This window comes from Elephantulus edwardii, unplaced genomic scaffold (assembly GCF_000299155.1).
Source record: "Elephantulus edwardii isolate Elephantulus edwardi_28Jun2011 unplaced genomic scaffold, EleEdw1.0 scaffold00007, whole genome shotgun sequence".
Taxonomy (NCBI): Eukaryota; Metazoa; Chordata; class Mammalia; order Macroscelidea; family Macroscelididae; genus Elephantulus; species Elephantulus edwardii.
In genome coordinates this window covers 33,290,669-33,308,060 of record NW_006399757.1, presented here as the reverse complement: position 1 = coordinate 33,308,060, position 17,392 = coordinate 33,290,669, and the positions used below count along the sequence as shown (strand labels likewise).

The 17,392-nt window shown below is 41.7% G+C and overlaps 1 protein-coding gene across 1 annotated transcript; it reads right to left on the bottom strand.

Annotated features, from left to right (window-relative positions):
• Positions 1–1,523: 1,523 nt before the first annotated feature.
• IFIT5 (interferon-induced protein with tetratricopeptide repeats 5) lies at positions 1,524–3,778 on the bottom strand. The gene is made up of 2 exons (XM_006880404.1): positions 3,687–3,778; positions 1,524–2,979 (listed from the first exon to the last, which is right to left on the bottom strand). Exons 1-2 carry the CDS (start codon positions 3,776–3,778, stop codon positions 1,524–1,526), a joined length of 1,548 nt encoding a protein of 515 aa, XP_006880466.1.
• Between the last annotated feature and the right edge of the window lie 13,614 nt (positions 3,779–17,392).

Here is a 17,392-nt window from a genome sequence, read left to right as displayed (position 1 = left end):
GCAATAACAAAATATTTGGAGAAAATCCAAATTGACTATGATGGGGGAAAAGACTTGATGTGGACAGGGTCATTGCAGAAGAGGAAATCCTGGACGAGATGGACTGACATAGTTACTGTGGCAATGGGGAAGGTGCATGAGAGACAGTGAGATTGGCTCAGGATAGAGTGAGGTTCAGAGATACTGTTCACAGCTGTCAGACACTCAACAGCACATTACAACAACTATCTATGTATTTAAATATGTGTTTAAACATATAAGTATATATTGTTGTTGTTATGTACTGTCGAGTTGGAACTGGCACAGAGTTAATATATTCTAATTTATGCTTGAATATGCATAGAAAAAAAGACCTGGAAGAGTAACATTTTTAACAGTTTATCCTGTGGGGTGCAGACTTAGGGTAGAGTAAGGAGTTTTCTTTTAAATTCACATGCTTCTGTATTGTTTATTACAATAAGACTGTATTGCTTTTACAGTAATCAAAACTATACAGCAAATTTTTTTAAAAAACAAAGAACCATGCACACATACAATGATTTTAATAGTTATATTTCAGGTATGAAGAATTAAATCACCTGGCAAACGTTTTTGCAAATACTGAGGTGGTGAATATAATTGTGTAAAAAAAAGGAACAACATTAAAGAAGTTACATACAACATTCCAAAGTAAACAAAATAAAACAGAGCACAACACCCTTCTGGTAAGAGCAGTCAAGCTTAACTCCTCAAGGTGGATCAAAACTCAAAGTCATGGCTTAGGCTCCCTCAGGTTTCTGAGGCTGTAAACTGTTAACTGGAGGACACTGCCCATCTTTTGCCCCGGGATTCACGGGCATATGTGAACTTCCAGATGGGGCAGCCTCTGGGTTAGCATTTGAAACAAATTATTTTCCATATTTTCTCCCCTCTTAATTATTTCTAGCTATTTAGGTACATTTTGGAAAATAATTTTCTTTTTATGGTTCTCTGAAATTGCATATTTAAGTCTTGAAGAAATTAGTTTTCTTCTCCTTTCTATTCTTATGAACTTTCTCCCTCAACAAAGAAAATTCTGAGATTATCAATTAATAGCCTTATTAGAACATCTGTAAGTGAAAGTTCCTGTCTCTTTGCAAAGTACACAATTAAGACCTTAACCAACAATTTTGTACTCCCAAAAGAGTATCTGACCTAGAGCTCAAAGGATTATTTAGGATTACATTTACTGCATTAAGCAAATAATGTGGGAAATCTGATGAAACTTCATCAGAAAACTGTTACAATTAGCAGAGATAAAGTCCCAACAACCTTATCATTCTTCAAAACCACAATAGTCAGAATGTTACTTCTCAGTGAACTATGGTGATTTTGATAATAAAAGAAAGAAAATAGCAAAAGGTTCAACATAATGTATATAATGCATTTAGCTCAGTGCCTGATACACAGTAGTGTCATCAATACACGGTGTATATCCAATAATGGACTATAAAACAATAAACAAGCAAGCATATACAAAAATTCAAAATGGGGGAGAGGGGAGCTCAGAACTCATTTTCGATGCAAAGTCGAAGCTCACAGAGAGCAGTTAAGAATTCCTCATTTTCAGGATCTAGTTTTTGAGCCCTCTCGTAGTACTCGGCAGCTCGCTTCTTGTCTCCCTCCAGCTTGTAAACGAATCCCAGGGCACTTAAACTCTGAACATCCAGGGCATTGTAACCCAGTCTCTTGAAAGCCAATTTCTTCAGCACACTTGTTAGTTTGGGGCACAGAGACGACCTTTCTTTGACCTTTAGGGCTTCTAAATAATGATGAATGGCACTCTTTTCCGACTTGCGGTGAAATTCCTGGAAGCGGCCATAGTGGTAGTGGATCTGATGTTTGTGGTCATCAGTTATGTTCTGCAGAAGAAGGGCTTTCTGGAAAATGTCTTCAGCGTTGCGATGCTGGCCTCCTTCTGCGTACATGTTGGCCAGGTCTGTGTAGGCAAATACAAACATAGAGTCCTGTTCCACAGCAGCCTTGAAATGAGAGATGGCAAATGCAACCAGCTCATCCACTTTCGATTTATCCTTTCCTCTAGGTCTGTTGTGTGTGGCCTTCTTGATTTGGATCATTTGTGCCCGGTAGCAAAGTCCCATCTGGTGATGCAAAAAGGAAGAATTTGGTGTCAACTCCAAGGCCTTTTTTAAAAGTTCAAGAGCTTTATCCCAGGAGTTTTTCCTTCGGTAGAATTTGGCTGCATAACGAAGGACGTAAGGTGAGGCTGACACTTGGTCCAAGATTTCTTCAATATACTTTTCGCCTTCAGCTTCTGCATGGATATCCTGAAGCTTAAGGGCCAGAAACACCTTAATGTAGGAGTTATCTGGGTTTAGGCTAACAGCCTTCCTTAAAGGGCCCAGAGAGGAGCTCTTTACAGCACCTTCTCTTTCATAATCATCCAGCCGATACACTGTGATGGCATAGCCGATGTTAAACTCTGGGTTGTCCGGTTCTGCTGCCAGAGCCTTCTCAAAAGCTCCTTTAGCCTTCTGGTAATACTTCCCCCCAAATTTCAAGAGCGCCCACCCTTTCTCACAATCAATGTCAGGACGCTCCAACTTGTAATTAGAAGAACCGGCCACTGTCTTGCAGACATTCTCTATCTTGTCTACATATCTCTGAGCTTCTTTAAGTTCGCTCATGTGATAATACACCCAGGCATAATTCCCCCAAGTGACTAGACTGTGCACTTCTTCTTCCTCGGCGTGGTCATGGTGGATTATTTCTTCTGCTTGTTGCAGGCACTCCAGAGCATCTTTATTATGGCCTTTTAGGTGTTTCACATAAGCTAGTAAATTGTAAAGACTGAGTTTGGATTTTGTAATAAGAAATTCAAGCTGCTGTCTAATTGTATCTTCCATATCAAACAAATCAATGTCTTTTTTCAGTAAATTCCATGTAAAGTGACATTCCAGTTTCAACAGGCTGGCCTTCAAAGAGTCCTTTGGAATTTCACTGTCAAAGATAAAATGAATTTTTTAATGGTTAAAAAAACAACGGAACTAATTTTTAAACCTTAAATACTATTCTTTGCAGATCTACCTATTTACTCTATTATGCTGTCTTGCATTTAAAGGAGTAGGCTCCAGTAACTGGGTTCCAGTCTCCTATATGTACAGTTACACCATTAAATTACAGTTCTATTCATTAAATTCTTTATTATTTATTGCAAATCCAACTGTGGACGGGCAACAAGGCATTCTTCTAGTACAAACATTTTGCACTCATCTATTTACCTAAAGGTTGGTCACTTGAACTTAGGTAGTAAAGCTAATGCGAGTCTGTAGATCTGCTTACATAAAGTTATGCAAAGAAAACCCTGAGGAGCATTTCTACTCTGTAGCGCATGCGGTGACCATGAACCTGGTGACTCAATAGCAATGTGTTTGCTTTTGGTTTGTTGTTGTTGTTGTTGTTGTTTTTTCTTGGCAGTCACTAAGCCACAAAAGAATTTTGTTTTCTACTTGCCAGATTAGCAACAAAAATGAAGAAGAAGGAGGCTACACTTATTCAACAATTAATATGAAAACTCAATTTCTATGAGTATAAAAAGGGAAAGAACAGGAGGAAAACATGAGAAATAAAAGTAACTGCACTGTAAACTCACTTTTGTAGAGATTGCTAAAATGGACAATAACTGCAAAATGAGAGTTGTGAGGAACCTTGATGAGAGCACTTCACTTTTGGAAGGGATGAAAATAGGACTAGAGAGAGTGCGGGGGAAATAGGATGTGAAGACATGGGTGCTATCCATCGTTAACACTCAGAGCTACGCCTCCAGCCTCAACTCTATGGTTGCTTTGATCTTCACCACCTGGCCTGTGCTTATCTCTCTGTCTGCATCTTACACATTTCCTCTCGCTGCACTCTCGCCACACTGGACTAACCTTTAAAACAAAGTTTCATGATTTATGCACGTGTATCCGTAACCCAGGGAGCTTTGGCAGCTTAGTGGCAAGGAGCTATGTGCTGCCAACACAATGGGACATGGTTCTAATCATATAATCATCAGCTGCTCTGAAGGAGAAAGCTGGGCACTCTCCCCTTGTATGATTTACTGCCTCTGAAAACCTGCTGGAGGGTTAGCAATGTGTTGGTTCCAACTTGACAGCATATAACAACAACATCTCAAGGCATGTGCTCCTGTTTTTATTTCCTCACCTGTGAATGGTTTCTGAGAAGGTTCTAGGGCTTACTCATTCTCATAATTGTGGTCTTGGTGCAAACGTAAACTCTTTAAAAAAAGCCTACTCTAAACAACTATGAGATATCATCTCACCCCAGTAAGAATAGCAAAATTTAACAAAATGTTGTTGTTGTTGTTATTGTTGTTATGTGCCGTTGAGTCCCATGAGACTCATAGCGACCCTATGTACAACAGCCCTAAACCCTGCTCTATCCTGTGCCAATTGCATTGCCTCTGACACACTCATCCCGATTACCCCAGTTACTGAAACAATCCACCTCATAGAGGGTCTTCTCCTCTTGCGCTGTCCCTCTACTCTACCCAGCATGATGTCCCTCTCCAAAGACCTGTGTCTCCTTACAACATGTCCAAAGTATGTCAGACGAAGCCCCAGAATCCTTGCCTCCAAGGAGCAGCCTGGTTTAACCCTCTCTAGGATGAATCTGTTTGTTTTCTTGGCAGTCCACGGTACATTCAATACTCTTCTCCAGCACCACAGCTCAAAGGCGTCAATTCTCCTTCTATCCTCCCTAGTCACTGTCCAACTCTCTGATGCATAACAAGTGATTGCAAAAACCATGGCCTGTATCAAGCGGACCTTAGTCTCCAGAGAGACACCGTTAGCACACATGAAATGCTGGCGAGTTTGTGGAGAAACTGGAACTCTTACTCAGAGAGCTGGAAGCAACCCAAATGCCCATCAACAAAAGAATGGATAGAGAAGCTGTGGTATATTCACACAATGGAATACTACACTGCATTGAAAAACAAGGAACTCAAGAGATATTATGCAAAATGGATGACCCTGAAGGACATTATACTGAGTGAAATACCTCAGTCACAAAAGGACAAATATTCCTACAACCAGGAGAAGATAAAATAGATGAATGGGATCTTCTAAGAATCAAATCTGTATGCACACCCAAAAACTTCTCCAGCAGGATAAAAAGGGAAGCCACAGACTGGGAAAAAGTATTTGGTAATGACATATCAGATAAGGGACTTAGAGCCAGAATTTATAAAATACTTGAGACCACAACAAGATAAAGGTAAATAATCCAATAGAAAAATGGGCACAAGATATGAACAGACACTTCACCGAAGAAAACATTCAGATGGCTAACAAGCACCTGAAGAAATGTTCAAAATCCCTAGCTCTAAGAGATATGCAAATTAAAACAACGATGAGATATCATCTCACCCCAGTCAGAACAGCAAAATTTAACAGAACAGCAAGCAACAAGTGCTGGCGAGGTGTGGAGAAACTGGAATCCTTATTCATTGTTGGTGGGAGTGTAAAATGGTGCAACCACTGTGGAAGGCAGTATGGCGCTTTCTCAAAAAGTTGCCAATAGAGATACCATTTGACCCAGCAATTCCACTACTGGGAATATACCCCAAAGAGACCATAACTGACATCAAAGCAGATATATGCACACCTATGTTTATTGCGGCTTTGTTCACAATAGCAAGGAGTTGGAAACAACCTAAGTGCCCAACAACACACGAATGGATAGAGAAGCTGTGGTACAGTCACACGATGGAATACTATGCTGCATTGAAAAACAAGGAACTCATACAATATTATTCAAAATGGGTGACGCTGGAGGACATTATACTGAGTGAATTATCTCAGTCACAAAAGGACAAATACTGCATGGTGGCACTGTTGTAAAATAGGACTGACATCGGGGTTCGGGGAAGACTGAGAAAGATGGGTTCAATAATTTATACTGCATTGAAACAGATGAGGGAGAAAACTGTTTAAAAGGGATATGTGATTAGGTATTTTTATCATGACAGGAATCCATAGCGAAGGCTGTATAGTGGAGTGGACCTGGGGGAGGGTTTGGAAAACAATGAAAGAATTTTTGTTTTACTTTTACAAGAGGGTAGTGTATTGGGGGGACGGTTAGAAGGGGAGAAAAGTGCAACAATGAATGAATGGAAACCCAAAGTCTCTGTAAATTTTTACTGAAATTAATAATAAATTTTTTTAAAAAATTAAAAATAAAAAGGACAAATATTGTATAGGGCCACTGTTGAAAATGGAACTGACATCAAGGTTGAGGGAAGACATAAAAGGAGGAGAGGAATAATGTATATGGCATTGAAATAGATGAGGGAGAGAACTGTTTAAAAGGGATCTGTGAGCGGATACTGTCATTATAGAATTCCAGAGTGAAGGCTGCATAGTGGAATGGACTTGAGGGGAGGGATTGCATAACAATGAAAGAGTTTTTCTTTCTCTTTTAAGGAGAAGAATGAATTGGGGGGAGGGGGTGGGCAGGAAGAAAAGTGCAACAATGAATGACTGGAAACCCTAAGTCCCTGTAAACTTTCATTTAAAGTAATTAAAAAAAACAAACAAACCCAAAACAAAACAAAACAGCCTACTCTGACTTTTCAAGTGGCACCTATACCTTGCTGGTCATTTTGAAATCTCAAAGGCATTGCTAGGTAACCAGAGAGTTTTCCAAGGCTGTAAATCACAGGAGAGGAGACTATCTTTCTCCTGAAGAGCTACAGGTAGATTTGAACTGGCTGACTTTAGATTAATAGTACAACTCTCTTACACCAACAAAACCCTCAAAACTCATTGCCATCAAGTTGAAAGAAACAGACCCACAGCTGAAAGCCCCTCCAAGGGCTCTGTCATTTTCCTCTTCTTCATTACATGCCCACTGATACGTGCCGGAGGTTGGGATGCAGAAGAGCACTCTGAGTCAAATATGAGACTGAGGTTTGAAATTGAACAGGACTAGTCTTTAGTAACAGAAGAGTTAGTGAACTTGTTTGCTTACACAGCTAGTACTGCATTAACTGGAAGACTAAAATAGTATCTTCTTTAAGTCTAGTAAACTACTTCATAAATATTTTCTTCTAAGAACACTAAATTTTAAAAATTAACTGAATTTTCACATAAAATGACTTAATGCAACAATGATAATAAAAATGACAATGTCTATAGATCAAAAAAAAATTAACTGAATTGGCTTAATGTTATCTTTGCTAGATATTAAATTGCATTTATATTATTAATTTAAATTTTATTTTTTAGTCTTTTTACACACATAAACAGATATTTGTGTTTGTAGATTCCAGACCAGATCTGTCCAACAGAACTTCTTGCTTTGATGAAAGGTTCTTATCCTCACTGTTCAATTCATTCGCCTACCAAGCACCTGAACGCAGCAAAGGAAGTGAATTTTCAATTTAACTTAATTTTTTAAATTTCTTTTAAAAGCTATTATTTGACTGGTAACAATTGGGTTTTAGATACTAGTACCTTAGAGCTAAATAGATAAAAGAGCTTTAAATCCATCAATTTCTCCTTAAAACAGAACTTTTTGCTATTTTACTCAAAGAGGAGGTTAAAGAAAATGGAAAACAAGACACAAATGGAAACTTGAGCTTTAAAACAATGACCTAAGCTTACTGCAAATTCAGTTCTGAAGTATAAATGTCATACTAAAAAAACAACCTACTGTACACGGTTCAAATCCACCAGATGCTCTGTTGGAGAAAGAGGGGCAATCTCCTTCTGTACCAGTCAGATCTGATTTGATGGTACACACACACACACACACATACACACACATTAAAATAAAAAAACAACAACCAAAAAAAACCCCTACTTGCTACTGAGTCAGACCTAACTCTTAGCTGAGTGTCCAGCAGGTTTCCAGAGGCTGTAAATCACAAGGGAAGAGACCGCCCACACTAGTAACAGCATACTATCTAAAGTCAAGTGTGTCTTCAAAAATGTTTATTACTTAGTAACTTACCATTAGTTTCTCATGTATAACAATATGTTAAACACTGCAAGTAACTTATACAAACTATATGAAATTTTTCATAGCTTATTATTTACCATAATTTTGCAGATGAAGATTGATAGACAGACATTTAAGTTATATTGGATGCAGAAAAATTCAAACCTGGCGGAGTCTGACTCAAATAGCTATGATGCCTTTAAGCCATAATGCTATATGGTCTCTTGAAATACAATTCACTAAAACTAGAGGTTACCATTGGAACCGTTCTCTTGAAAATACAGATTATGCACAGTGTATGTAAATGAACTTCATAAGAAAATTCGTGAAGAGGTTGGATCTAGAAAGAAGAAGCATTTTTATGAAGCCTAAACAGAGGTGTCAAAGTCTTACACAACTGCTGGAAAAGATGTGTCAGATGGCTAAAGACCTCCTCAATTTAAAGTCACAACATTCTACACTGCTGGGCTGTTTTCAGATGGAGCTATTATTTCTCACAGAGCATTGTTCAATATAGATTGCTTCAGACAGGAGGTGACAAACGTCTTGCTGGTTTGATTCAAACAATAAAAGAGAAGCTGAATAAAAACTGATTCTAAGGAAGGGCAAGAAATTAACAAAAGATTTCATTATCATTAAAGCAAGAAAGCGAAAATATTTTTAACAATCCAATTAAAGAATTTGTTGAATATTTTGATCACTCTCCAATATATCTGTCACTGAACTCTCCCTTGAATTCCAAGTTTTTAGTCAATATGAATGTCTAGTTTTCAGCCAGCAATTTCATTCAGAATTATAGCACATTATAGCACATACCCAGTACAGAAATCTAAGTTACTTAGCCTTTTCTTCTTTTAGTGTCCCATAATTTGGTTGGTTAGTATTTCTTACTTGTACAAGTCCAAAAGTCTGAGATTAAATTTTGATTTGGAGTCTTCAGGTGTGCAAATGTCTAATTACTGGGCTATTAAACAAAAAACCTGGCAGTTCAATCTCCCTCATGGTTGTCTTGGAAGAAAAAAGCCTTGCAACCTGCTTCCAAAAGGTCACATGTATGGAAAACCCAGCCCTCCCCTTCAGCACAAGGACCTCATGAGTCAGTAGATACTAACCAGAATCTTTTGATTCCTCTTTTCCCCTTGTCCAATCTGAAAAGTAAACCTTGTTGATTCCAATGCCTAGATACATCTCAAATTTAACCACTTTCTTCATTTCTACTGCTTTGGTCATATGGTGTGTAGGGCTATAGGAAGTTGTGTAGCTAACCCAAAAGCCGCACCCTTTTGCTGGTTAGTATCTACCAAGAAGCTTTGAGGGAGAAAGGCAATTTCTTCCTGTGAAATATATAGCTTGCAAGCCTCGTTGGAGGGTCAGTAAGTTGGTTCTGACATGATGGTAAACACATACACACACACACACAGAGAAACACCAAAAAAAAAAACCAAAAAAAACCAACAACTCCATGGTGTCTCTCTGGAGACTAAGGTGCGTCTGATACAGGCCATGGTCTTTGCAATCACTTGTTATGCATCAGAGAGTTGGACAATGACTAGGGAGGATAGAAGGAGAATTGATGCCTTTGAGCTGTGGTGCTGGAGAAGTGTATTGAATGTACCATGGACTGCCAAGAAAATAAACAGGTTCATTCTGGAGAAGGTTAAACTGGGCTGCTCCTTGGAAGCAAGGATTCTGAGGCTTTGTCTGACATACTTTGTTGTTGTAAGGAGGGACCAGTTCTTGTAAAGGGACATCATGCTTGGGAGCGTGGAGGGACAGAGCAGGAGGGGAAGACCCTCTATGAGGTGGATTGATTCAGTGACTGGGGTAATCGGGTTGGGTGTCTTGGAGACAGCGTGACTGGCATAGGACAGAGCAGGGTTTAGGGTCGCTATAAGTTGCAAGCGACTCGATGGCACATAACAACAACAAGAAGTACCTTTTTTTTACAAGTCTCTCCTTTAAACAGAGGCAAAAAAAAAATCTAGGCTCCATTCCTGTCCTCTACAGTCTATTCTCCAACAAACTGTTAAAATTAAAGCTACTTATTTTTACTTCTGGTTGAAATCTTCCACTGTGTTCCCAACATCCTAGTTACTAGTTGAGCCTTTCCCAAGTCGTAGAAGCATCTTAAAAGAAGCACTGCTGGTGGCACAATCCACAGAGTTGTGCTGTTAACTCAGAGGCTGTGGCTTTCTGGCACTGTGAACCCAGCAGCGGCTCCACAGGATAAAGAAGGGCAATCTCCTTCTGGCCTATTTATGACCTCAAAAACCCACTGGAGAGTCAGCAGTGAGTCAGTTCTAACTCAAGTCAATGTGTTTATGATCAGTCTGTAGAAATTGGTCTTATCCACCCCTCAAAACTTCTCTCCTACTATTTTCCCCATTGTTTCCTGTACTTTTGATACACATACTCACGTCCCACCTATGGAACATACCAAGTTCAAGGACTTTTACATCTGCTGCTCTTATTCAACATGGAATGTTCTGTTCCCAAAACTTTGGTAACTTGCTCTTTCTGTTAACTCAGCTCTACTATCCCTAACCTAAGAGGAATTCGGTAGTCATTCCTGGTTGGAACAAATGGTTAATCACTTGACTAGTAATTAGAAGGTTAGTTGTTTTGAAGCTCTGTCTGACATACTTTGGGCATGTTGCAAGAAAAGATCAGCCCTTGGAGACAGGGTAGAGAGAGAGCCCAAGAGAGGAAGAGCCTGGATGAGATGGATTGACTTAGTGACTGGAGTACTGGGGGTAGGTGTGTCAGACAATGAAATTGGCTCAGGATAGAGCAGGGATCAGAGATGTTGTACATAGGGTTGCTATGAGTCAGAGTTGACTTCACAGCATATAACAAAACAGGGATACCTCAGAGGAGAGGCCTAGAGATCTTCTGTCACGAGCATGAAAGGCTCTTCTGTGTAGTTCTTCTCTGACACTCACAGAGTCACCGTAGATTGGAATTGAATTAATGGGCACCCAGTCTGGAAGGGGGATCTAGATTCTTAAAATATTCTTCACAGAATAACATAATAATGTGACAGACCTATCTAAGACAGCGCCTCCTCTTTAGGTCCTAACACCTACTCTTCATTTACTAATAAGTTCAACATCTCACATGCATTCCAATAGTTAAAAACCTACTGATGGACTCTTGAGCATTAACTATGTACAGCTGATGGTAATGGATACTAAGGCAAGAGTAGCCCTGGCTGTGAGAACCAAGGTTCCTTATTCCAACTTGACAAGGCTTGGCAGTTTTGCAATGATGTTGCCATCCTTCATTTCCACATGATGCTTTTTGCCTGTTGACCTGGTTTTTGGAACTTAACCATATCAGTAAAGTGAGGAAATGGGTATAAATGGTTTTATTATTTTTATAGCTCTTTATATTATGTTGTTTATTTATTCACTTATCTTTTGCCCATTTTTTCTCCATTAACACGTTGCCACAAATGATGGTAGTACATCGAAAAAACCCAAAATGTGTTTCTAAGCACAGTCGTCAATTTAAAAGTGTGCGGCAACGTGTTAATATATAAGCTCCATGAGACCTTGTATGATTTTGGTTTTTTCACCTCTTAATGCCAGGAATATATGTTTAATATGGTATAAAATAGAATATTTAAGATAAAGCTCTAGAAAGAAATACATGTTGAAGGCCTGAGTGAATGCAATTTCTTCCTTGCAATTTCTAGCACATGCAATATTAAGCCTAACATATAAAACGCACCTGAATTCTAGTTGAAGGGATTCTTCCAAGTCCCCCCTTTCCTGTTAATGGCACAAACCCCCTTTCCACTTCAGTCACGGTCCCTGTTTGCCTGGCTCCACATCTGGATTTTTTAAAAAGTGGGTTTGGACTACTTCTGTGGATTTGATTAGAGAACCTGGTGGCAGACACTTCCTTTGACAGTTGTTTCCTGAAACAACTCCCATAAAAGCATGGACATGAAGCACACACCTTCAGACTGTACAGATACATTAACATATGAGCTTGCTGACTCTGACCATGCACCGTGTCTGTCCGGAAGGTCTCCACCAACCTGCCCAGGGAGGATGAAGAAGGCTGCCTTGGATACTCAAGTCCGCCAACCATGCAAGTGCTTCGCCCTGAGCCCAGAATTTACACAGAATTAAACACCAATAGAAGTTTGTTGTGTTTTTTTTTTTAATTGACTCCCTGGAAAACTGGCACAAGAGTTTATGTAATAACCAAGAGAGGTTATGGCATCTGAAGGGACAATCTTTACCTGGAAGTGGTTTTTGTTTTTATTAGGAATGAGCCATCTCAGTGTCCTTGGGAGAAACTGATTCCTCAAAGGGGCTCCCTCCACTTCCACCCCGCCATTTACATGTAAATTCATCAGCCTACAGTACAGCCTCACTGGTCCTTCGAGCTGATTTTTGAAACCTCCGTTATTCCTTACTCATATGAGTGGGGTGGCCCGGGGATGGACGCTATTCGTGTCTACACAGGAGAAACTGAGACTCACCCAGGATAAGAACCTCCAGCTAACGGAAGCTTGGTGTTAGGATTTAGAACAAAGAATTATCTACCTCCAGAAGCCAGGCTCCAAACCTCCCATTCCTCATTTCATAAAAAGTGGGTGGTAAGTTAACCAAGAGAAGGGCTGGGGGCTGGGCCCTGGGGACCCTCGGGAAATGGTCTTTGTAATTATCAATAAGTAAGAGGAAGAATCTCTCTACCAGGTACAAGATCATGGTACAGGGGCAAGGTACAAGATCATGGTACAGGGGCAAGCTGCACATGCCTTCAGGAGGAACAGTGAAACCCACCAGCCTTTATCTCGGAAATCAGACCAGCAGTAAGGCCGTGGGTGACATATGAGGTCGCGAGGCGTCAAGAGAATGTCTGCAGACGTGCGATGGGGAGGGGACAGGCGGGGCTCTGGGAGACCTGGGCTACGCAGCGCTGCCCAGGACTGTCCCCAGGAGCCGCTGCTGCCACAGAAGAGGCTCCGAAGGTACTACCCAAGCAGGTCAGCTGCAGGGAGGGGGTGGGGTGCCCGTCTCCTGACCCTCAGATGCCCCAAAAGGCGGGCGCAGCGTCCTGGGTGGGTGGGGTGGGTGGGTAAAGCCCACCTGGCCACCTGCTGCCAGGCTTCCGGGAAGGGACAAGGTTCCCCGGGAGGGCTCCGCTGTCTTCCTCGGGGACTAAGGGATGAAGCTGCCCGGGGAGCGTCCCCGGCGCAGAAGCCCGACGCCTGCAGCCAGAAAAGGCCACGCGCTGCGTGGGAAACGCTGGTTTGAAACAAAAGCCCCTCGTAGGGGCTGGGAGGAGATGCGGGGGAGCTCACCTCATGGCGGCTGGGCTCCGCGGGCTGCGGCAGGCGGCGGCGGTCCCTCGGGCTTTCTCCTCCGCGATGCGAGGCTAGCGGCGGGGGCGCGCGGGCAGGCGCGGAGGGAGCGCGTGGGCAGCCACGGGAGCGGCGGTGGCGCGCGGTTGGGCGGTGGGCGCGGAGGGCGCGGAGGAAGCGGCGGCGGCGGGAGCGACCTGCGCCGCTCGCCTTTTATCGAGGACGCGATTGGAGCAGGAAAGCGAAACTCGAAAGTGAACCTAACGGATTGCGCGCCCGCGCGGAGGACTCGAGGAAACCGAAACATGGACCTGCGCCAGCCCCAGGGCCGCAGAGGGTGCCCGCTTGCTCTGCGTGCCAAGAGCAGGTTGGCGCAGGGATTGGGTTTGCTGCGCCGGAAAAAAGAGAATCTCTCTGCTCGGGAAGGAGCGAAAGAAACCGAGTCTTACTGGGGAGCTCGGGAGCTTCCCTAACACAGCTGGAGCTTGCTACATGAAAATGCAAAGCGCTCTGCTCTCTTCATTGGGAACATCGTATGCCTAGACAAGAAAGGACGGATAGGGGAGTGGTGGCTGATGCCGCTTTGGTTTTAGGGTTCTCTGATTTGTAAAGGCTGGCCATTCGCTTAGGGGGAGTGGGTTCAGACCTTTGGATCACAGGTTCTAGAAAGAAAGGCTGTCTCTTCTGCATCCTCATACATTCCTCCCAGGGACAGATTTGTTTACATCCTGACATTCTTGGCATCATCTTGGTTCTGCTGTGCCCACCCTGACGTGAATGAATGCCTCCATGTTTGAAAATGGCTCGTTTATTTCCCAGAAAGGTCAGTGATGACTTGGTTCCGACTGGACCACGCAGAACAACAGCAGCAGCAGCGGTGGCCCAGGCCCTCAGCTACCTTACTGACACAGGGTGCTTCCTGGCTTAATTTTTGTTTTACTATTAAAATAAGATATTACTATGTCCTTTTTCTTGCAAGGATGGAATCCTTACACTCTCCTAACTTTTAAAATCCTTGTTTTTGTTGTACTGTGCCTGCAATTCATAGCGACTATATGTACAACAGTCCTAAACCCTGCTCTATCCTGTGCCAATTTTACTGTCTCCGATATATCTATCCCCATTACCCCAGTCACTAAATCAATCCATCTCATCGAGGGTCTTCCTCTCCTGCGCCGTCCCTCCACTCTCCCAAACATGATGTCCCTCTCCAAGGACCAGTCCCTCCTTGCAATATGCCCAAAGTATGTCACACAAGTCTTCAGAATCCTTGACTCCAAGGAGCATTCTGGCTTCACCCTCTCCAAGACAAACCTGTTTGTTCTCCTAGCAGTCCATGGTATAGTCAACACTCTTCTCCAGCACCACAGCTCAAAGGCATCAATTCTCTATCATCCCTATTCACTGTCCAACTCCCCGATGCATAGCATGTAATTGCAAAGACTATAGCCTGGATCAGGTGCACCTTAGTCTCCAGCCTGACGTCGTTGCTCTTCAGTACTCTTGAGAGGCCACTCACAGCTGACTTTCCCAATGCAATTCATCTCTTGATTTCCTGGCTGCTGTTACCAAGAGTGTTGACTGTGGAGCCAAGTAAACGAAAACTTAACTATCTCAATCTCTTCACCATCCATACTGATGTTGCCAATTGGCCCAGTGGTGAGAATCTTTATTTTCTTGATATTGAGCTTCAATCCATATTGAAGACTGCAATCCTTGACTTTCTGCAGCAAGCGCCTCAGGTCCTCCTCAGTTTCAGCAAGCAGTGTTGTGTCATCTGCATAACGCAGGTTGTTGATGATTCTTCTCGTTCAGGCCAGAGTCTCGGATGATCTGTTCTGCATACTGATTGAACAGGTATGGAGACAAAATACATCCCTGATGGACCCCTTTCTTGATTTTGAACCATCCAGTGTCTCCCTGCTCTGTTCTTATGTCTGCCTTTTGGTCCAAGTATAGGTTTCACATTAGCACAATCAAATGTTCTGGAATTCCCATTCTTCTCAAGAGTCAGCCATAGTTTGTTGTGACCCACACAGTCAAAAGCCTTTGCATAGTCAATGAAGCACAGATAGACATTCTTCTGGTATTCTCTGCTTTCTGCCAAGATCCATCTCACATTAGCTATAATATCCCTAGTACCACGTCCTCTTCTAAATCAAGCCTGCATATCTGGCAGTTCTCTGTTGACAAATTGTTCCAAACGTTTTTGGATAATTTTCAGCAGAATCTTGCTTGCATGTGGTATCAATGATGTTGCTCGATAATTTCCACACTCTGTTGGGTCACCTTTCTTTGGAATGGAAACAAATATTGATCTCTTCCAGTTAGTTGGCCAGCTAGAAGTTGGCTATCCTCCAGATTTTGTGGCACAACTTAGTGAGCACATCCCGGGCAGAGGCTGGTTGTCGAAATAAATCAATTGGTATGCTGTCAACTCCTGGAGCCTTGTTTTTTGCCAATTCCTTCAGAGCAATTTGAACTTCCTCCTTCATCACCATAGGCTCTTGCTCATATGTTATTTCATGAAATCCCTCTGTGTCAGCCAATTCCTTCCGATGTGTCTGTGACTGTGTATTCCTTCCATCTTCTTTTTATACTTCCGAAATCATTTAACATTCTACCCAAACTATCTTTAAGTATTGCTACCCATGGCTTGAATTTGTTTTTCAACTCCTTCAGCTTAAGAAATGCTGAGCGAGTCTGGCCCTTTTGATTTTCTGACTCCAGCTGTCTGCTCATTTCATTATACTATCTTGCTTTGTCATCCCAAGCTACCTTTTGAAATTTTCTGTTCAGCTCTCTGATTTCTTCCTTTAGCTTTGGCTTCTTGGCACTCTAATGCAATACTCAGAGTTTCATCTGACATTCATCTTGGTCTTTTCTTCATTTTCAGCCTTTGTAATGATCTTTTGCATTCTTCATGGATGATTTTTTTGATATCCTCCCAGAGCTCATTTGGTCTACACTCATTGGTGCTCAAGGCCTCAATCCTGTTCCTGAGGTGGTTTTGAAATTTGAGTGGGACAGACTTAAGGTCAAATCTTGGTTCTCGTGGACTTGATTTAATTTTCCTCAACTTCAGCTTGAACTTGCATATGAGCAGTTGGTGGTCTATCCCACAATCAGCACCTGGCCTGGTTTTCACAGCTGATATTGAGCTTCTCCAGTGAATCTTTCCACAAATGTAATCGATTTGATTCCTACGCATACCATCAGGTGAGATCCATGTATATAGCCTGTGTTTATGTTTCTTATAAAAGGTATTTGCAATGAATAAATCATTAAATGTGTAAAACTCTATCATTCTATCTCCAGCCTCATTTCTCTCACCGAGCCCGTGTTTTCCAAGTACTGATCCTTCTTCCCTGTTCCCAACTTTTGCATTCCAGTTGCCCATTTTTATCAATGCATCTTGATTGCATGTTTGATCATTTCTGACTGCAAAAGTTGGTAGAAATCTTCTATTTCCTCCTCTTTGGCTCTAGTTGTTGGTGCATATATCTGAATGATAATGTTATTTACTGGATTTCCTTATATGTGTATGGATTTTATCCTGTCTCTCACCACATTGTATTTCAGGAGAGATCTAGAAATGACTTTTTAAATTATGAAACCAACCCCATTTTTTTCACCTTTACCCCGGCATAGTAAATCATATGATCATCTGAGTCAAAATGTCCCGTGCCAAGCCATCTCATTTTGCCAGTACTAAGTATGTCAATATTTATGTGCTCCATTTCTTTCTTTTTTTTTTCTTTTTTTTTTCCCATTTCTTTCTTAACAATGTCCAATTTTCCTACGTTCATGCTTCTGACATTCCACGTTCCAATCATATAGATTTTGCATAAGCACAATCAAGTGTTCTGGGATTCCCATTCTTCTCAGATTCAGCTACAGTTTGTCATGATCCACACAGTCAAATACCTTTGCAAAGCCAATGAAACACAGATATACATTCCTTTGGTAATCTCTGCTTTTAGCCAAGACCCATCTGACATTAGCTATAATATCCCTAGTGCCGTGGCCTCTTCTAAATCCAGCCTGCATTTCAGGCAGTTTTCTGTTGATATGCTGTTTCAGTCG